This window comes from Dryobates pubescens, chromosome 31, assembly GCF_014839835.1.
Source record: "Dryobates pubescens isolate bDryPub1 chromosome 31, bDryPub1.pri, whole genome shotgun sequence".
Classification (NCBI taxonomy): Eukaryota; Metazoa; Chordata; class Aves; order Piciformes; family Picidae; genus Dryobates; species Dryobates pubescens.
This window is the reverse complement of record NC_071642.1, coordinates 4,168,171-4,185,536: the sequence shown is the minus strand read 5'-3', so window position 1 is coordinate 4,185,536 and position 17,366 is coordinate 4,168,171. Positions and strand designations below refer to the sequence as shown.

The 17,366-nt window shown below is 60.0% G+C and overlaps 3 protein-coding genes and 2 non-coding genes across 5 annotated transcripts in view; 2 read left to right on the top strand and 3 right to left on the bottom strand.

Moving 5' to 3' along the window:
* DAZAP1 (DAZ associated protein 1) overlaps positions 1-3,336 on the bottom strand; it is a 35,564-nt gene extending 32,228 nt beyond the window's left edge. The window contains exon 1 of the mRNA XM_054175374.1: positions 3,224-3,336. Coding sequence (XP_054031349.1) covers positions 3,224-3,255 — 32 coding nt within the window. The 5' untranslated portion in view covers positions 3,256-3,336. The remainder of the gene's footprint in view (positions 1-3,223) is intronic.
* Positions 3,174-9,638, top strand: GAMT (guanidinoacetate N-methyltransferase). Its single transcript, XM_054175379.1, has 7 exons — positions 3,174-3,270; positions 6,625-6,817; positions 7,737-7,882; positions 7,964-8,027; positions 8,344-8,411; positions 8,812-8,922; positions 9,291-9,638. The coding sequence occupies exons 2-7, from the start codon at positions 6,634-6,636 to the stop codon at positions 9,429-9,431; spliced, it is 714 nt and encodes a 237-aa protein (XP_054031354.1). The 5' UTR covers positions 3,174-3,270; positions 6,625-6,633; the 3' UTR covers positions 9,432-9,638.
* Positions 9,639-11,055: 1,417 nt separating this feature from the next.
* Positions 11,056-16,668, bottom strand: NDUFS7 (NADH:ubiquinone oxidoreductase core subunit S7). The gene is made up of 8 exons (XM_054175380.1): positions 16,592-16,668; positions 16,107-16,143; positions 15,714-15,782; positions 14,797-14,914; positions 13,777-13,956; positions 13,001-13,047; positions 12,180-12,268; positions 11,056-11,368 (listed from the first exon to the last, which is right to left on the bottom strand). The coding sequence occupies exons 1-8, from the start codon at positions 16,605-16,607 to the stop codon at positions 11,271-11,273; spliced, it is 654 nt and encodes a 217-aa protein (XP_054031355.1). The 5' UTR covers positions 16,608-16,668; the 3' UTR covers positions 11,056-11,270.
* Positions 16,669-16,832: 164 nt separating this feature from the next.
* Positions 16,833-16,906, bottom strand: TRNAN-GUU (transfer RNA asparagine (anticodon GUU)). Its single transcript has one exon. It is a non-coding gene; the product is annotated as a tRNA-Asn (tRNA).
* Positions 16,907-17,128: 222 nt separating this feature from the next.
* Positions 17,129-17,201, top strand: TRNAF-GAA (transfer RNA phenylalanine (anticodon GAA)). The gene has a single exon. It is a non-coding gene; the product is annotated as a tRNA-Phe (tRNA).
* The last annotated feature ends 165 nt before the right edge of the window (positions 17,202-17,366 follow it).

Here is a 17,366-nt window from a genome sequence, read left to right as displayed (position 1 = left end):
AATCCCCAAATCCCCACCTGGCACAGCAATCCAGATGCAGTGCTGTACAAGATGATGCACAGAGGCACAGCAGGTGAGTGCTCCTCAGCCCCTTCCTGAGCTCTCGCCTCCTGCAAGACTTTTTGGTCCGATAGTTTATGAGCAGGTAGGGATAAAGATTCCACCATGGGTCTGAGCCTGCTGACAGCATCTTCTTCACACCTCCTGGCACCACCTTCAAACACCTCCACAGCAGGCTGCTCCAGGCCATAGCCAAGGACAAGCTCCATAGCCAGCAGGAGCTCCATGAGGACACACAAGAGCAGCAGCAGGTTTCTCTGGGCAGGTTTTACTGAGTGCAGCGAACAGTGACAGCCATGGGCAGCAGCGATGTGATCAAGGTAACAGCTCCACAGCACTCACAACACAGCCTAAGGAGTTTGGAGCAAGTTTCATGAACCCACCCAGAATGACAGAAGTGGCTGGGGTGGAAAAGCCCTCTGAGAGCATCCAGTCCAACCAGCAACCTAACACCACCATGATCACAAAACCACATCCCCAGCTGCAATGGCCACACGTTTCTGGAACACCCCCAGGGATGGGGACTCCACCACCTCCCTGGGCAGTCTCCCTGAGCACTCTTACAGCAAAGAAACTTTTCATAATCTCCAACCAAACCCTCCCCTGGCACAATTTCAGGCCATCTATTCTCCTGCTATCACCTGATCCTAGGGAGATGAGACCAACTCCCACCTCATGTGTTCTGCTCCAACTATTTCCTCCCTGGGCAACCTGTCCCAGTGCCTCCTCACCCTCACTGGAAAGAAGCTCTTCCTAATGCCTAGTCTAAATCTCCCCTCCTCAAGCTTCAATCCACTGTACCTGTCCCCAGATGCAGCAGGAAAGCGCACAGAAGTCTTTTTAAAGCACCAAAACTTCACAAGAGGGCAAACTCTTTGCCTATGTAAAATAATCTGGCAGTCTGATTAACATCTCTTGACTCTCCCAGCGTGGTCCCAAATCTGCTACAGCCTGCAGGACAGAAAGATCTCAAGATCAGCATTTGCCTTTCATCCAAACCAGCCCCAAGTACTAAAGATAAACAAACAGCACTGGTGAGGCTCTTCCTCCTCCCCTGACAGGGCTGCAAGGCGTGCAGCCTCCGGAAGTGTTTTCACTCACAGTCTCTGGCTGGAGAAGAGGTCCCATTAGCAACTTCCCACCCAACTTCCTCCACCCAACTGCAGGCAGCTGACCGAAACTGCAGGCAACTTCACTCCTCGTTTGCACCTTTCCCTCTGAGTGCTTTGGGGGAGGAAAAAGAAGAAAATGGCCATCTCTGAGGAAAACCTGATCCTTTTAAATCTGGCAAAGCCTCAGAAGAACCCAAATTTAAGTGGTGTGGCACTGGGAAGGGGCTGTGACAGCCAGACCTGCTCTGGATGGAAGCTGAGCATATTTCATAGACTCGTTGGGGTTGGAAGAGACCTCCAAGATCACTGAGCCCAACTGACACCAGCATGGCCACTAAACCATGCCCCCAAGTGCCATGGCCACATGGTTCTGGAACACCTCCAGGGATGGAGAGTCTACCACCTCCCTGGGCAGCCTGTGCCAATCCCTGACCACTCTGGCAGCAAAGAAATTTTTCTTCATATCCAACCTCCCCTGGGGCAACTTGAAGCCACTTCCTCTCTTTCTATCAGCTGCTACTAGGCAGAAGGACCAACCCCTACCTCACTGCAGCCTCCTCTCAGGGAGCTGCAGAGAGCAATGATGTCTCCCCTCAGCCTCCTCTTCTCCACACTAAACACCTCCAGTTCCCTCAACTGCTCCTCACCAGCTCTGTTCTCCAGACCCTCTAACAGCTTCACTGCCCTTCTCTGGACATATTCCAGTACCTCAATGTCCTCCTTGGAGTGAGGAGTCCAAAACTGAACCCAATTTTCATTCATATCCTGCCCTCACCTACATCTCCAGAACAGCAGCTCACATCAGCTCACTCCTAAGACACTGAGCAGTGATTAAACATCCAGGACCAAAGGACTTCAGAGCAAAACCAGCACTCTTAAACACATCCCATACGATTCACAGCAACATGTTCTACCCAAAACAGCTGTCCTGCCTCTGGGATTTTTTTGAGCCTGTACCAAAACCAAGACCACGACAGGGTCAATAAGCAGCTTACTACGTGCTGATGACGGCAGGAGCACGGCAGCAGGGCACATGTCCTGCACCACCACGGCTTCCAAAGAGGAGAGAGCAGTTATGACGTGCATATTGTGTGCCAAAACTTGCAGCAAAAGCTGAAGCAGCCAACGAAGGAGGTGGTGTGGGGTTTGCTTTTCGTCCCCCCCCCCCCCCGTTTTTACTTCCGATGTGCCAAGCCTCCTAATTTACACCTTGCCAGCCTCTAGGACACAGCACCCGAACAGACTAACGCTAAATGCGCCCCAGAAGAACTAAACCATCGACGTGGAGAAGCCACCAAAACCTCAGGAGTAGAAGCAGCGTCCTTGTGTCCCAAATCCAGGTGGCACGGGGGGGAGGAGGGGAAGCTGGAGGAGTTTGTTAATAGATTGAATGGAGGAGTTCAGAGGGCAGCGACAGGAGGGCAAGAGGAGACTGTTAGGGTGGGGGGGGAGAAGTTCAGAGGGCGCCGACCCCCACGCAGTGCTCGCGTTGCAGCGGCGGAGAGAAGCGAGGAAGTGTTGGGGGACACGCAGGCCGCCGCCTTTGTCCCGCCATGTCCCGGTAGCGAGCCCCGCAGCCCCTCCGCTCACTGGGGCAGGGAAGCGCTGCTTGGGTCACCGGAACAAAGCTACCGGCTGGGTTTTACACGCCCTCTCCCCTCGGTTACCGGCGGGGAAGGGGAGCACAAGGCGAGCTCAAGCCGCCAGCGCCGCGCCGGTTCCCACCGGCTCCCCCCGGCACACGCTCCCCGCAGCCATTCCCGGGGCTCCCCCCGCCGGGGCGGGAAGCGCGCGGGTGACCTTGGCCGCGCGCACCTGCCGCCGCAGCCCGGCGCGGGCGGTCACGTGACGCTGGGGGGGTGCCCCGCCGCGCACCCTCCCGCTCCGCAGGGGCCCAGCATGGCGGAGCAGGCCCAGTGGCGGGCCGGCGAGAGGGGGGACGGTCCTCAGGCAGCCCTCCCTCCGACACACACAGCCCGGTGGCGGAAAGCCCGGCGCGGCCCGGTCCTCATGGCGTAGGAAAAAAGATGGGGCCGAACCCCCGCCCTCACCCGATCTCGTCGGCGCCTCCCACGCTGTTCATGGCGGCGGTTCCTCGGTAGGATGCGGGACCGCGCCCGGTTCTTCCTTTCTAAGCGGCGGCACCAGCGGCGGCACGTCTTGGTGGGGGGGGCTGAGGGCGGGCTCTCAACTCACCGTGTCGTCGTTTCCCCCCCCACCCCACCCCCCCCGGGTTTTCCCCACCACAACCAACACTTCCCACCCCCCCCCCCCTACCCCGTTTCTCCGCGGAGCTCTCTCAGCGCTACAGTAACGGGCCGCCCCCGGCCCGCCTTCGGCTCCGGGCTGGGCTGGGCTCGGGCTCAGCTCGGCGCCCCCCCCCGCGCCGCCGCCGCCGCGCGCTCGCGCTCCCTCAGCGCCGCCAACCGCCGCTGCGCGCGCACCTGCCCCTCGCTACGGGGTCTCCGGGGCCGCGCCCAGGGAGGGGCGGGGCGGGGCGGGGCAGGACGGCATGGGGCGCAAGGGACGATGGGAAGGGCAGTCCGCCCGCTCGGAACACGTGTGGCCGTGGGTATACCGGAAACAGCGCAACGTGGGGCGTACGGGGATCCCCCTCCCACGGGTCTGCCGGGGGGTTGCAGTTCCGGGTCTGTTGGGACAACCCCCTGGGTTCACCGGGACCACCTCCCCCCACACACTCCTCGGGTCTACCGGGTACCCTCCAGCGGTCCACCGGGACTCCCCCACCTCGGGTCTAGCGGGCACTCCGCCACGAGGTTTCCACCCCCGGGGTCTACCGGAACGCCCTGCTTTGGGTGTGCTGAGCAACACTGCCTGGGTCTACGGGGACAACCCCCGAGTCTACCGGGCACGCACCCCACCCCCCGCCAACCCGCCGGGCCTGGATTTGACTTGCTGTCGTCTTTAGCCCACCCCCGGAGCATGGCACAACCCTGGCACACTGTCCTGTTGCATGGCATAGTGTGGGATGTAGCGTGGCACAGCCACGGATCATGGCACTGCACCGTGCACAGCTCCAGAGCCTGGCACAGCCCCTGGGGAGGAGCCCTTCCTCCATGCCCCCTCCCAGTTAAGCTGTTCCATCCCAGCTCTGTCACACAGGGTCGCTGATCCTCCCGGTCCTAACCGCTGTGGCCGTACCCAGCGTAGTGCCACCAGCAGTGGAGTCCATCCCCGCACCCCCCAGCCCCACTCCAACATGGGGCACCCAGGTGGCCGCGTGTGGAGTTTCAGGCATTGGCACAGGCTGCCCAGGGAGGTGGTGGAGTCCCCATCCCTGGAGGTGTTCACGAACTCTGTAGCCATGGCACCTGGGCCATGGCTCACTGGGGAGGTCCCAGGTGACTGGAAACTGGCCAATGTGGTCCCCATCCACAAGAAGGGACGGATGGAGGAACCTGGAAACTACAGACCAGTCAGCCTGACCTCAGTGCCAGGGAAAGTGATGGAACAGATTATCCTGGCGGCAATAACTGCGCACCTGAAGGATGGCCAAGGGCTCAGGTCCAGCCAACATGGATTTAGGAAGGGCAGGTCCTGCCTCTCCAACCTGATCTCCTTCTATGATCAGGTGACCCGTCTGGTGGATGTGGGGAGGCCTGTGGATGTAGTCTATCTGGACTTCAGCAAGGCCTTTGACACCGTCCCCCACAGTAAACTGCTGGCTAAGCTGTCAGCTCGTGGTTTGGACCACAACACTCTGTGCTGGGTTAGGAACTGGCTGGAGGGCCGAGCCCAGAGAGTGGTGGTGAATGGTGCCACATCCGGCTGGCGGCCAGTCACCAGTGGCGTCCCCCAGGGATCAGTGCTGGGCCCCATCCTCTTTAACATCTTCATTGATGATCTGGATGAGGGGGTTGAGTCAGTCATCAGCAAGTTTGCAGATGACACCAAGTTGGGAACAGATGTTAGTCAGTTAGAGGGTAGAAAGGCTCTGCAGAGGGACCTTGACCGACTGGACAGATGGGCAGAGTCCAATGGGATGGCATTTAATAAGTCTAAGTGCCGGGTGCTGCACTTTGGCCACGGCAACCCCATGCAGAGCTACAGGCTGGGGTCAGAGTGGCTGGAGAGCTGCCAAACGGAGAGGGACCTGGGGGTGCTGATTGACACCCGCCTAAACATGAGCCAGCAGTGTGCCCAGGTGGCCAAGAAGGCCAATGGCATCCTGGCCTGTATTAGGAATAGTGTGGCCAGCAGGAGCAGGGAGGTCATTGTGCCCCTGTACTCTGCATTGGTTAGGCCACACCTTGAGTACTGTGTCCAGTTCTGGGCCCCTCAGTTTAGGAAGGACATCGAGACACTTGAACGTGTCCAGAGAAGGGCAACAAGGCTGGTGAGAGGCCTTGAGCACAAGCCCTATGAGGAGAGGCTGAGGGAGCTGGGATTGTTTAGCCTGGAGAAGAGAAGGATCAGAGGCGACCTCATTGCCCTCTACAACTACCTGAAGGGTGGTTGTAGCCAGGTGGGGGTTGGTCTCTTCTCCCAGGCAACCAGCACCAGAACAAGGGGACACAGTCTCAAGTTGTGTCAGGGGAGGTTTAGACTCGAGGTGAGGAAGAAGTTCTTCACTGAGCGAGTCATTCGTCATTGGAATGGGCTGCCCAGGGAGGTGGTGGAGTCGCCGTCCCTGGAGGTGTTCAAGGGGAGATTGGACGTGGCGCTTGGTGCTATGATCTAGTTGTGAGGTCTGTTGGAACAGGTTGGACTTGATGATCCTTGGGGTCTCTTCCAACCTTAGTTACTGTGATACTGTGATACTGTGATACTGTGATGGTGGGGTTGGGTTGATGGTTGGACTGGCTGACCTCAGAGGGCTTCTCCAATCCAAACAATTCTCTCGTTCTGGAGAAAAGAAGGTCCCTGGGAAGACCTCAGAGCAGCCTTCCAGTACCTGAAGGGGGCTGCAGGAGAGCTGGGAAGGGACTTTTGACAAGGGCTTGGAATGGCAGGATGAAGGGGAATGGCTTTGAGCTGGGAAAGAGATTTGAGAGTGAAGATGAGGAAGAAATTCTTTAGAGTGAGGGTGGGGAGACACTGGCACAGGTTGCCCAGGGAGGCTGTGGCTGCCCCCTGCCTGGAGGTGTTCAAGACCAGGTTGGATGAGGTCTTGAGCAGCCTGGGCTGGTGTGAGGTGTCCCTGCCCATGGCAAAGGGGTTGGAACCGGATGACCTTTAAAGTGCCTTCCAGCCCATGCTATGCCTCCTGTGAAGCCTGGCAGCCCTGCTGCCCGCCCCGGGTACCCGCTTGCCGCCCCCCTTTCCTGATACGACTGCCGATAAGAATCCCTTTCACCCAGAAGGGCCCCAGCCCGTTATGCCCACTCAGCACTTCCCCAGCCCTGGCTATTTAAAGCGGGCCGAGAGCCCAGCGGCCTCTTCCCAGCGGCCTCTTCCCTGCCCCCAGCTCTTTGGACTTTCCCCCCTCTAGGGCTCCGCCATGAGCTCCGGGGCGGCCTCGGGCCGCATCTTCGCGGAGGGGGAGGACTGCCGGGCGGCCTGGAGGGACGCGGCGGCCGGGTACGATGAGCCCGATGCCCACCTGGAGATCCTGGGCAAGCCGGTGATGGAGCGCTGGGAGACCCCCTACATGCACTCGCTGGCCGGCGTGGCTGCGTCCAAGGGTAACGGAGGGGGCCCGCGGGATCGGGGACGCGGCGTGGGGCACGGCTTGGGCACGGGGAGCGGGCAGAGAGCGATGCTGGGGGGGGGGGGGGCGGGCTGCTGGGGTACCCCCGGTGGGGAGCGGGCAGAGAGCGATGCTGGGGGGGGGGTGGCTGCTGGGGTACCCCCGGTGGGGAGCGGGCAGAGAGCGATGCTGGGGGGGGGGGTGGCTGCTGGGGTACCCCCGGTGGGGAGCGGGCAGAGAGCGATGCTGGGGGGGGGGTGGCTGCTGGGGTACCCCCGGTGGGGAGCGGGCAGAGAGCGATGCTGGGGGGGGGGGGGGGGGGGCTGCTGGGGTACCCCCGGTGGGGAGCGGGCAGAGAGCGATGCTGGGGGGGGGGGGGGGGGGCTGCTGGGGTACCCCCGGTGGGGAGTGGGCAGCTCTCCTGTGAGAGAATGGGGTGGGGGATATTACTGCTGGGGCATTGTGGTGCATGCTGGTGCCAGTTGTGCTCTCCTGTCAGGGTGACACATTCCCAATGGGGGGGGAAGGGGAGGGGTGCAGCCCCACCAACGAGGGCAGAGCATGGCCCAGCCAGGACCTGCTGCTTTTGGGGCAGAGGGAAGGTTTGGGCAGTTGCTTGTTCCCTCTGCAGCTCTCCTGGGGGAGGTCCTCTGGATGGCAGGGGGGCAAAGATCTTCTGCTGGGTTCAGCCAGGGCAGCAGCAGGTGGTGGTGGCCCAGGGCTGCCTCCAGCTTCTCCCCCCAGTGTGGGCAGCTCTGTGCTTTCCCAACCCACACCGAGAGAAGCCTAATTCAGGGAAAGAATGGAGCAGCATTTGGGGATTGGGGGTGGGGGGTGGGTGTGCGTGCTCTGGCTGCCCCAGCGTCCCCAGGGAGGCTCAGATATGCCCTCCCCAGCTACCCTCTTGCCCCCAGGTGGCCGTGTGCTGGAGGTGGGCTTTGGCATGGCCATTGCAGCCAGCAAGGTGCAGGAGTTTGCCATCGAGGAGCACTGGATCATCGAATGCAACGAGGGAGTCTTCCGGCGCCTGCAGGAGTGGGCGAGGAGACAGCCACACAAGGTCTGGGGTGGGCTGTGCCTGCTGATGGTGCCCGTGGGCACCTTGCCACCAGGGCTCACGGCTCTGCCCTCTCACCCACAGGTGGTGCCGCTGAAGGGGCTGTGGGAGGACGTGGTGCCAACGCTGCCGGATGGGCACTTCAGGGGTAAGGCACCGGAGAGGGGGCAGCAGGGTCCCCCTGGCAGCACATGGGGTGCAGGCAGGTGCCCAGCACCCAGCCCAGCTCCCTTCTGGGAAGGGAGGGTTGCAGTTGGCATCCCAAGAGGGTGGCACCTCCTCCTGGGGAGCAGCAGGTCAGGAATGTGAGACATGAGGTGCAAATTGAATAGGTTAAAACCCCAGTAACAGGCCATGATATGGGGGAGGGGGGCACTTCCCACCAGCTCCCCCTGGCACATGAGCCCCACTGCTCCCTGGGGAGCTCTCCTGGTTAAGGGCTGGTCTCTGGTGTTCCTGGGCAGGAATCCTGTATGACACCTACCCCCTGTCAGAGGAGACCTGGCACACACACCAGTTCACCTTCATCAAGGTAAGGTGGTGGTGGCACCCACACCTCCCACTGCGAGGGGCCACAGCTCCCAGCTTGGGTGGGCTTAGGGGAAGATCTGGGGCAGAGGGTGGGGGCACAAAGGGCATGGGAGTTCAGGAGTCAAAGAGGTGTTAGCTCCCACCACCACCCTCTCTCTGGTGTCTGGGACTTAGTGACCTCTAGAAGTCCCCAATGTCCCCAGCATGATGGTGGCATCCGGGGCACTTTGGGTCCACGTGGTCCCAGCTGGCCAGAGAGGAGCAGCAGGGGGGCAGTGGAGGGTTAGGGCAAAGTCCAGCTCTGTTGGGAGAAGCAAGAGCATGGAGGAGGGTAAGGTGAGGGCCAGGTGCTGAGCAAGAGGTGCTGAGCCAGCCCCCTACCCCCCCAATTCCTCTTGCAGGACCATGCTTTCCGCCTGCTGCAGCCCGGGGGGGTCCTCACCTACTGCAACCTGACCTCCTGGGGAGAGCTGCTGAAGACCAAGTACAGCGACATAGAGAAGATGTTTGAGGTGAGCAGTGTTCCCTGGGCTGGAGAGGGTCCACCCTCCCCACCCCCCAGCCTGACCCAGAGTCTCCCCAAAGCTGCCCCTTCAGCCTGTGCACGCCCAGGTGCTCCCTGGGGAGCAGCAAGAACCACTCCGTGGCTGTTGGAGTCATCCCTGCTGGCTGGGGCTGAGCAGGGAATGGTCAGGAGGTCTGTGGTGACAGGTTGGACTCTTATGATCTCTGAGGTCTCTTCCAACCTTGGTGATACTGTGAGACTGTTGAGGGACAAAAGGGTTTTGCTCCTGGTTGGTGTCACTGCCCTGTGTCCCCACCATCTCTGCTCCTGTCTGGGCAGCTCAAGCCCTTGTTGCTGCTGCTGCTCTCCCCACAGGAGACCCAGGTAGGGCAGCTGGTGGAGGCTGGGTTCAAGAAGGAGAACATCAGCACGAAGGTGATGGACCTGGTCCCCCCCAAGGAGTGCAGGTACTACTCCTTCCCCAAGATGATCACCCCAACCATCGTGAAGCACTGAGGGGGCCACAGCTGGGCACCAGCCCTGGAGGCTGCCTCCAGGTCACAGAAGCAAAGGCTGAGGAAGGAGGAGGAGGAGGAGGGTGTGGTGCCTCCAGGAGGAGAAAAGCTCTTATCTGCTTTGGTGCTGATGAAAGATGATTGAAGCTGATTTGTCTGGAGGCAGAAGATAGCTGGAGGCTTGGGCTGGACATCCTGGGTGATCTCCTGGACAAAAGGGAGATCTCCCTGCCCCACCCTGTGGATATCATCCTGCCCTGGAGGGGGTCTCCAGGAAGATCCCACCCTGGTCTGTCCCACTCAAGACTCAACCCTGTCTCCAAACACCAATTCAGTTGCAGTTCAAGAGCCTTTAGCCAAAGGAGTCACTTTAAGGACTCCTGGGGTGGTTTGTCCCCAGTCAAGCCAAGTAAAACCAGCAAGAGGAACTGGGAGGGAGGGGGCAGCTGGAGGCACTTTGGCTGCTCCTGGAGCACCTCCCCAGTGAAGCTTCCAGATACTTTTGGCTAAAGCCCAGGGTAGCAAAGTTGTGATCCCAGCAACCTCCTTGGAGTCCACCTGCACACAAGAGATGTTTCCTCTCTCTGCCCAGAAGGGATAAGAGCCATTAAAAAGGAACAAAGTTCCAAACTGCTGCTTCAGAGGAATTCTTTTGGCTTTGAAAAGCACCTGGGGAATTCTGCTCTGCTATGGGGTGATGGAGCCTTTAGGGGTTGGACTTGATGACCAATGGCATCCTGGAGTGTGGTCAGCAGGTCAAGGGAGGTTCTTCTCCCCCTCTACTCTGCCCTGGTGAGGTCACATCTGGAGTCCTGGGCTCCCCAGCTCAAGGAGGTCAGGGAGTGGCTGGAGAGGGCACAGCAAAGGGCTACCAAGGTGCTGAGGGCAGTGGAACCTCTCTGGTGGGGACAGGCTGAGAGCATTGGGGCTTTAGGCTGGAGAAGAGCAGCCTGAGGGGGATCTGATCAGTGCTGAGCAACACTTCAAGGGTGGCTGTCAGCAGGGTGGCACCAGGCTCTGTTCAGTGGTGCCCAGTGCCAGGCCAAGGGGCAGTGGGCACAAACTTGCCCATCAGAAGCTGCCTCTGAACATGAGGAGGAACTTCTGTGACTGAAGGGTGGTGGAGGCCTGGAGCAGGCTGCCCAGAGAGGTGCTGGAGTCTCCATCTCTGGAGACATTCAAACCCCACCTGGATGTGTTCCTGAGTGACCTGCTCTAGGTGACTTTGCCTTGGCAGGAGGGTTGGACTCAGAGGTCCCTTCCAACCCCTCCATTCTGTGATTGTGACCTTTAAGGGTCCTTTCCAACCTAAAGCACTCTCTGATCAGTCAGATTCTGATCTGACCAATGAATTCTTAGTGCTGTTACAGAACTAGAATCGATTCCTGCTGGCAGTAGCCACAGACAAAGGCTTGTTTAGATTCTCTGCAGGAATTCTAACCAAAACCAAAAGGCAGGCAGGCAATGAGTAAAAGATGAGCTGAGGGAAGCCTCAAACAAATCCCTTAGCAAAGCCAAAGAGCAGATGTCCTGTTTCCACCAAGACACAGATGCCACAACCAGGCAACCCCAACACCTTCTCCTTCCCCCTCCCAGCGTGCTCAGCCCACAAAGCACCACACTGAGTGGCCTCCAATTCAACCCTGGCTTTTGTTTGGTTTAATTCTGTGTTGAACTGAGTTAAAACCCCTTTAGATAAAGAGGGATACAGACAGGAGGAGCAGCTTCTCCAGGGAGAGCTTTGGTGGAAGGCTCTGTGAGGCTCTGGGGGGTCCTTGTGCGTTCGAGTGCGAGCAGCTGCCCTGGGGGGGCAGGAGGTGGGAAGGGCATAAATAAGAGGCTACTTCCTGTACCAGATCTGGATCTTCTTCTCCCGTTTGATTTTCTTCTGCAGCTGCAGGATTCCATACAACAAAGCTTCAGCAGTAGGTGGGCAACCTGAGAGGGAGGAAAAAGGGCTGCTGGCTGCACCCAGATGGGACCCAGCAGCAGGGGAGAAAGGGACCAGACACAGGCTTTACCCCAAAGCAAGCCCAGGGGCTTCACCCCAAAGCAAGCCCACAGGCCTCACCCCAAAAGCTGCACCCCAAGGCAGACCCAGGAGCTTCACTCCAAAAGCAGACCTAGGAGCTTCACCCCAGGAGCTGCACCCCAAAGCAGACCCAGGAGCTTCACCTCACAAGCTGCATCTCAAAGCTGCACCTCACAGCAGACCCAGGGGCTTCACCACATAAGCTGCACCCCAAAGCAGACCCAGAGGCTTCACCCCAGAAGCTTCACTCCAAACAAAGCAGACCCAAGGGCTTTCCCCTCATGAGCTTCACCCAAAGCAGCCCTCTGGGCTTCACCCCCACAAGCTGCACCCCAAAGCAAGCTGTGATTTCCCTCTGGCTTTGTGTACATCACAGGCTCCAAATCTCATAAATGCAGAAGACCTTCTTGGGTTGAAAGAAGGTAAAAGTGATGCTCAGAAAGGTCTTTATTTGCTTTTAAGCAAGGTGACATCTCCCAGGAGTTTGTGCTTGACTGAGCCACAGCCCACACTTCACACAACAGTTCCTGGTGAGGCCTTGAGCAACCTGGGCTTGGTGGGAGGTGTCCCTGCCCATGGCAGGGGGGTTGGAACTGGAGGAGCTTGAAGGTCCCTTCCAACCCAGCCCATTCTATGAATGAATCTGCAGGCACCAGGGGTGCAGAGGGACAGGATCACATCCTCCACACCCCACAGCATGCAGAGCTTCTGTCCTACCTGGCACATAGATGTCCACTGGCACGATGCGGTCGCAGCCTCTCACCACAGAGTAGGAGTAGTGGTAGTAGCCCCCCCCGTTGGCACAGCTGCAAGAGACAGAGAATGGTCCAGGCCAGAGGGGACCTCCAAAGCTCATCCAGTCCAACCCCCTCTGCAGTCAGCAGGGACATCCTCCACGAGATCAGGTTGCTCACCTTGAATATCTCCAGGGAGGAGGCCTCAACCACCTCCCTGGGCAACCTGTTCCAGTGTTCCACCACCCTCATCGTGAAGAACTTGTTCCCCACAACCAGTTTAAATCTGCTCTCTAGTTTGAAGCCATTGCCCCTCCTCCTGTCCCTGCAGGCCTTTGCAGTCTCTCCATCCTTCTTGTAGCCTCCTGGTAGTACTGGCAGGCTGCTATTAGCTCTCCCTGGAGCCTTCTCTGCTCCAGGCTGAACACCCCCAGCTCCCTCAGCCTGGCCTCATAGCAGAGCTGCTCCAACCCCCTGAGTGTTTTTGTGGCCCTCCTCTGGACCCTCTCCATCAGCTCCAGGTCCTTCCTCTATTGGGGGCTCCAGGCCTGCACACAGTACTTCAGGTGAGGTCTCACCAGAGCAAAGTGGTAGATGGGTGGGTTCAGCACCTGGCTCAACAGGACAGAGGAGCAGGAAGAAGAGGAGAACCTGACAGCCACCATTCTCCTCACCCTCATCAAGGAAGTCTTTATGTCCCACTTGTCACAAGCCTCCTTTTACAGTTTAAAGGGTTGGAAATTAAATGAGGAATTAATTCCTCTTCATCTACCCACTCCAGCAGAGGGAGGTGCTGGCACTCACCTCCCCATGGAGACGACGTAGCGAGGCTCCGGCATCTGGTCGTAGACCTGCAGGACACAGATCCACACAGGGTTGGAAGGGACCCTTCCAAGGGCAGCTTGCCCAACTCCCTGCAGGCAGCAGGGACAGCCCCAGCTGGAGCAGGCTGCACAGGGCCACAGCAAGTCTGGCCTTGAATATCTCCAGAGATGGAGGCTCAACCACCTCCCTGGGCAATCAGTTCCAGTGTCTCCTCACCCTCCCTGTGCAGAGCTTCCTCCTGATGTCCAACCTAACTCTACCCTGCTCCACTTTCAAACCACTGCCCCTCAGCCTATCCCCACAGCCCCTTCTGAACAGTCCCTCCCCAGCCTGCCTGGAGGTCCCCTTCAGATATTGCAATGCAGCTCTAAGGTCTCCCTGGAGCCTTCTGTTCTCCAGGCTGAACTCTGCCAGCCTGTCCCCACAGCAGAGGTTCTCCAGCCCCCTGCTCATCTTTGTGGTCCACGAAGCCACAGAAAACTGACCCTTGCAGCACCTTTGGGCTTCCCAGCTCTGACACCAAGAGCTGGAGCCCCTCCTTCTTTGTCCTCCCCTGGCGTGACACTTCCCTTTAGTCAGTTTCCCATCGAGGAGCTCAAAGGGAAGAGCACAGAAAATTGCCAATCTCTAAGGCCCGCTGCAAGGGGGAGATAAAAGGGGAGGCTGAGGCCGCAGGGGCTGCTCTGACAACCTCAGAGCTCCTCCTGCTTGCAGCTGCAGCCAAGCAGGCACCAGAGGCAGCACAGGCCACTCACCTTGCGAAGAGCTGGAGCCATTTTGTTGGTCAAGGTGCCAGCCACAATCATGACATCGGCCTGGCGGGGGCTGGCCCGGAACACCACCCCGAAGCGGTCCATGTCGTACCTCGGAGCTGCCATGTGCATCATCTCCACAGCACAGCAGGCCAGCCCGAAGGTCATGGGCCACAGGGAGCTCTGCAGCAGGGGAGAAGGGGGTTATGGCCACACCAAGGCTGAAGGCAACGTTTTGAGGGGGCAGACTCACAGAGCAGGAGCTGATCAGCTAGAAGAGGAAAGGGCACAAGCGGCAAGGGCCCTCGAGTCGCAGCGGCGTAAGGCAGAAGGGTTTGCTAGCAGCGAGGAGAGCAAAAGCCAAGGTGGGATGGAGTCATGGAAGGGTAGGAGGTGGAAGGCACCTCTGGAGATCATCCAAATCCAACCCCACTGCCAAAGCAAAGTCACCCAGGGCAGGTCACACAGGAACACATCCAGGTGGGGAAGAAAGCCTCCAGAGGAGACTCCACAACCTCTCTGGGCAGCCTGCTCCAGGCCTCCAGTGCCCTCACACCGAAGAAGTTTCTCCTCCTGTTCAGAGGGAGCCTCCTAGGTTCCAGTTTGTGCCCCCTGCCTCTTGCCCAGGACACCACTGAGGAGCCTGGCCCCTTCCTTTTGACCCCCCACCCTTCAGCAACCTGGGCTGGTGGGAGGTGTCCCTCCCCATGGCAGGGGGTTGGAACTGAATGATCTTTAAGGTCCTTTCCAACCCAACCCAGTCTATGACTCCAGGACAGCATGGAGCTGCCATTCCCAGCACCATGGAAACCCAGGAAGTGACTTCTGCCCACTCCCAAAGGACAGCTCTGCTCAGACCACTCTCACATGCAGCATCTCCCTCTTGCTCTGCCCCCAGCCATGAGCCAAGACCCTTGGCTCTTGCCCATGGAGAGCATGGATCCTATTCTTACCCTGAGGAGGAGATGGCTCAGGTCCATCTCCCCCCAGCCCCACCAAACATTTGCCACCCTCTCTCCTCACCCTTCGTGCCCAGTTGATCAGGTCATCCAGTTTGGTGACAATGTATTCACCCCTGCTAGCAGGGACATAGGACTTCTTCTGGACAATAGCTGAGCTCTTCTGCTGGACCTGGACAGAGCTGAAGGCAAACAACAGAGCGGTGTCAGGCTCCAGTGCCACTGAGGGGAACTGCAGAACACAATCATTAGCCCCCAGGAGCTGTGATCCCATCAAGAACCTGTGACAGCTTAACTAGGGGCAGTCAGAGAATGTCAGGTTGGAAGGGACCTCAAAGACCTTCAAGGAGCTGGGGAGAAACTTCTGACAAAGGCTTGGAGTGACAGCATGAAGGGCAATGGCTTTGAGCTGGGAGAGGGGAGATGGAGACTGGAGATGAGGAAGCAATTCCTGGCAGTGAGGGTGGGGAGACACTGGCACAGGTTGCCCAGGGAGGCTGTGGCTGTCCCCTCCCCTGGAGATGCTCAAGGCCAGGCTGGATGAGGCCTTGAGCAACCTGTGCTGGTGGGAGGTGTCCCTGCCCATGGCAGGAGGGTTGGAACTGGATGATCTCTGAGGTCCCTTCCAACCCAACCCATTCTGTGATTCTATCATCTGGTCGAATCTTTCTGGGCAAACCCACAAGACCTCACACCTTCTGCTACTGCTGGAGGGTTTCCCCCCACCATGGAGTTTGTTGCTCAGGCAAAGCTCCCCACTTACTGCACCCAAACTCTGGAGGATGCCTGCTGGCTTCACTTCCAGCCTGCCAGTTCATCTTTTAAGAAGCCAAGTGAGGAAAAACCTCATCCTGCAGACCCAGCCAGAGCCACAGCAGACAGAAGGTTGCTTCTTTTGTGCCACCTGGGACCCACCTCCCCCTCCTAACCCACGGGAGGAAGGACACAGCTGAGGAAGCTGCCCTGAAGTGCTGCTGTTACCTGTCAGCATGGTCAGCCACCGGCGTCTGATGGAGCAGCTGAGTGTGAACAGATGTCACAGCCCCGGGCCTGGCAAAAACAACAGCAGCTGCACCTCCCTGTGGCACCGCCCCCCCGCTGCCCCCACAGCCCACCCCCGGCCCCATGGGAGCCCATCCCACTGCTCTCCCCCGAAACGGAGGGAGCAAAGCGCTGGGATCAAACCCAGCTGGAGAAGAGACCTTCCCCCCCCCACACTGAGCACCCAACCCTGCTGCCCCTCCCGACCTTGGGGCTCCCTGGCACTGGGGGAGCCGCCGCCAGTATGGGGCTGTGGGATGCCATCGCCCCGGCTCCCCCCTGTGCCAGCACCCTCATCACGGACCCCCAGCACCCTCCGGCCCCGGCACTCACCGCCAGGCCAGCAGACTGCGCCGAGGGAGGCGGAGACCTACAACGAGAGAGACCGAGAGAGCTCAGCCGCGGCCGGTGCCCGTTACCGGGGGAAGCCCAACGCGGGACCCCCGCCCCAGGGATGTGCGCGGGGCTGTCCCGGAGGGGACAGAGACATTCCGCGGCCCCTGTCCGCTCCCCGCCGCCCTCAGCCCTACAGAGGAGAGGCAGCCCCGAGGACAGCTGCGCTCCCTGCCTCCTACGGGGGCCTACAACTCGGCCTGGTCCCCTCAGAGCCTTAGAGCCCCCAGCCAGACCCGGCCTGGTCCGACTCCCCCTCAGAGCCTCCAGCCTGGCCCACTCTGATCCCCGCCCGCTTAGGGCCCTGAAGTCCCCAGGCCGGCAGGGGCCAGTTCCCTTCCCAGGCCACTGGATCCTGCGGCTCAGTCCTGCCCTGCCCGTCCCAGGCCTCCCCGCGGCGCAGCCGGCGCCCCGTCCCCGCTCACAGCCGACCGCCGCCATCTCGCCGCAGCCCTTCAGGCAACCTCTGGCCGCGGTGCACCCCCTTAAGCGGCCCGGCGCGGGCGCGGTGCGTCCCCCTCAGCGCGCCGGCGGGGAACGCGAGCCCGCACCGGCGGGTTCCGAGGCCGCTCACCGGGCACTTCCCCGGGCAGCGGTAAAACGAGGCGGCAGGCCAAGCGGCTGCCGGCGGCACGGCGAGCCCCGGGGAAGAAAAACGAAGCGGCCCGTCCCTGGGTGGGCTCGAACCACCAACCTTTCGGTTAACAGCCGAACGCGCTAACCGATTGCGCCACAGAGACCGCGCTGCCGCCGCCGCCGCCGCATCCGCTGCTGTAGGCAGCGGGGCCGCGCCGGTGCGCGCCGCAGCCGCGTTCCCTGGGTGTCCTCCCACAACTCTCCCGCTCCCCGGCTCCACCGGCCCCTCCCGCGGCGCCGCGCGGTGCTCAGCGGCCTCCCATCGCCGGGCCCGGCCCCACCGCGGGGGTGTCGGGAGCGGGGGGGGCCCCCGCCGCAAACAAGCAGCCGAAATAGCTCAGTTGGGAGAGCGTTAGACTGAAGATCTAAAGGTCCCTGGTTCGATCCCGGGTTTCGGCAGTTGCCTTTTTTCCCCCCCTTCCGGGCCTCGCGCAGCTAAACCGTTCTGTTAGCCCCCAGAAAACACCCCCCAGGGCTTCCCATTTCCTCCACACCATCCCCAAATGGAGTTGTTTTAATATCCTTAGATATGAGATCAGAGGGCTGGAGCACCTCTCCTATGAG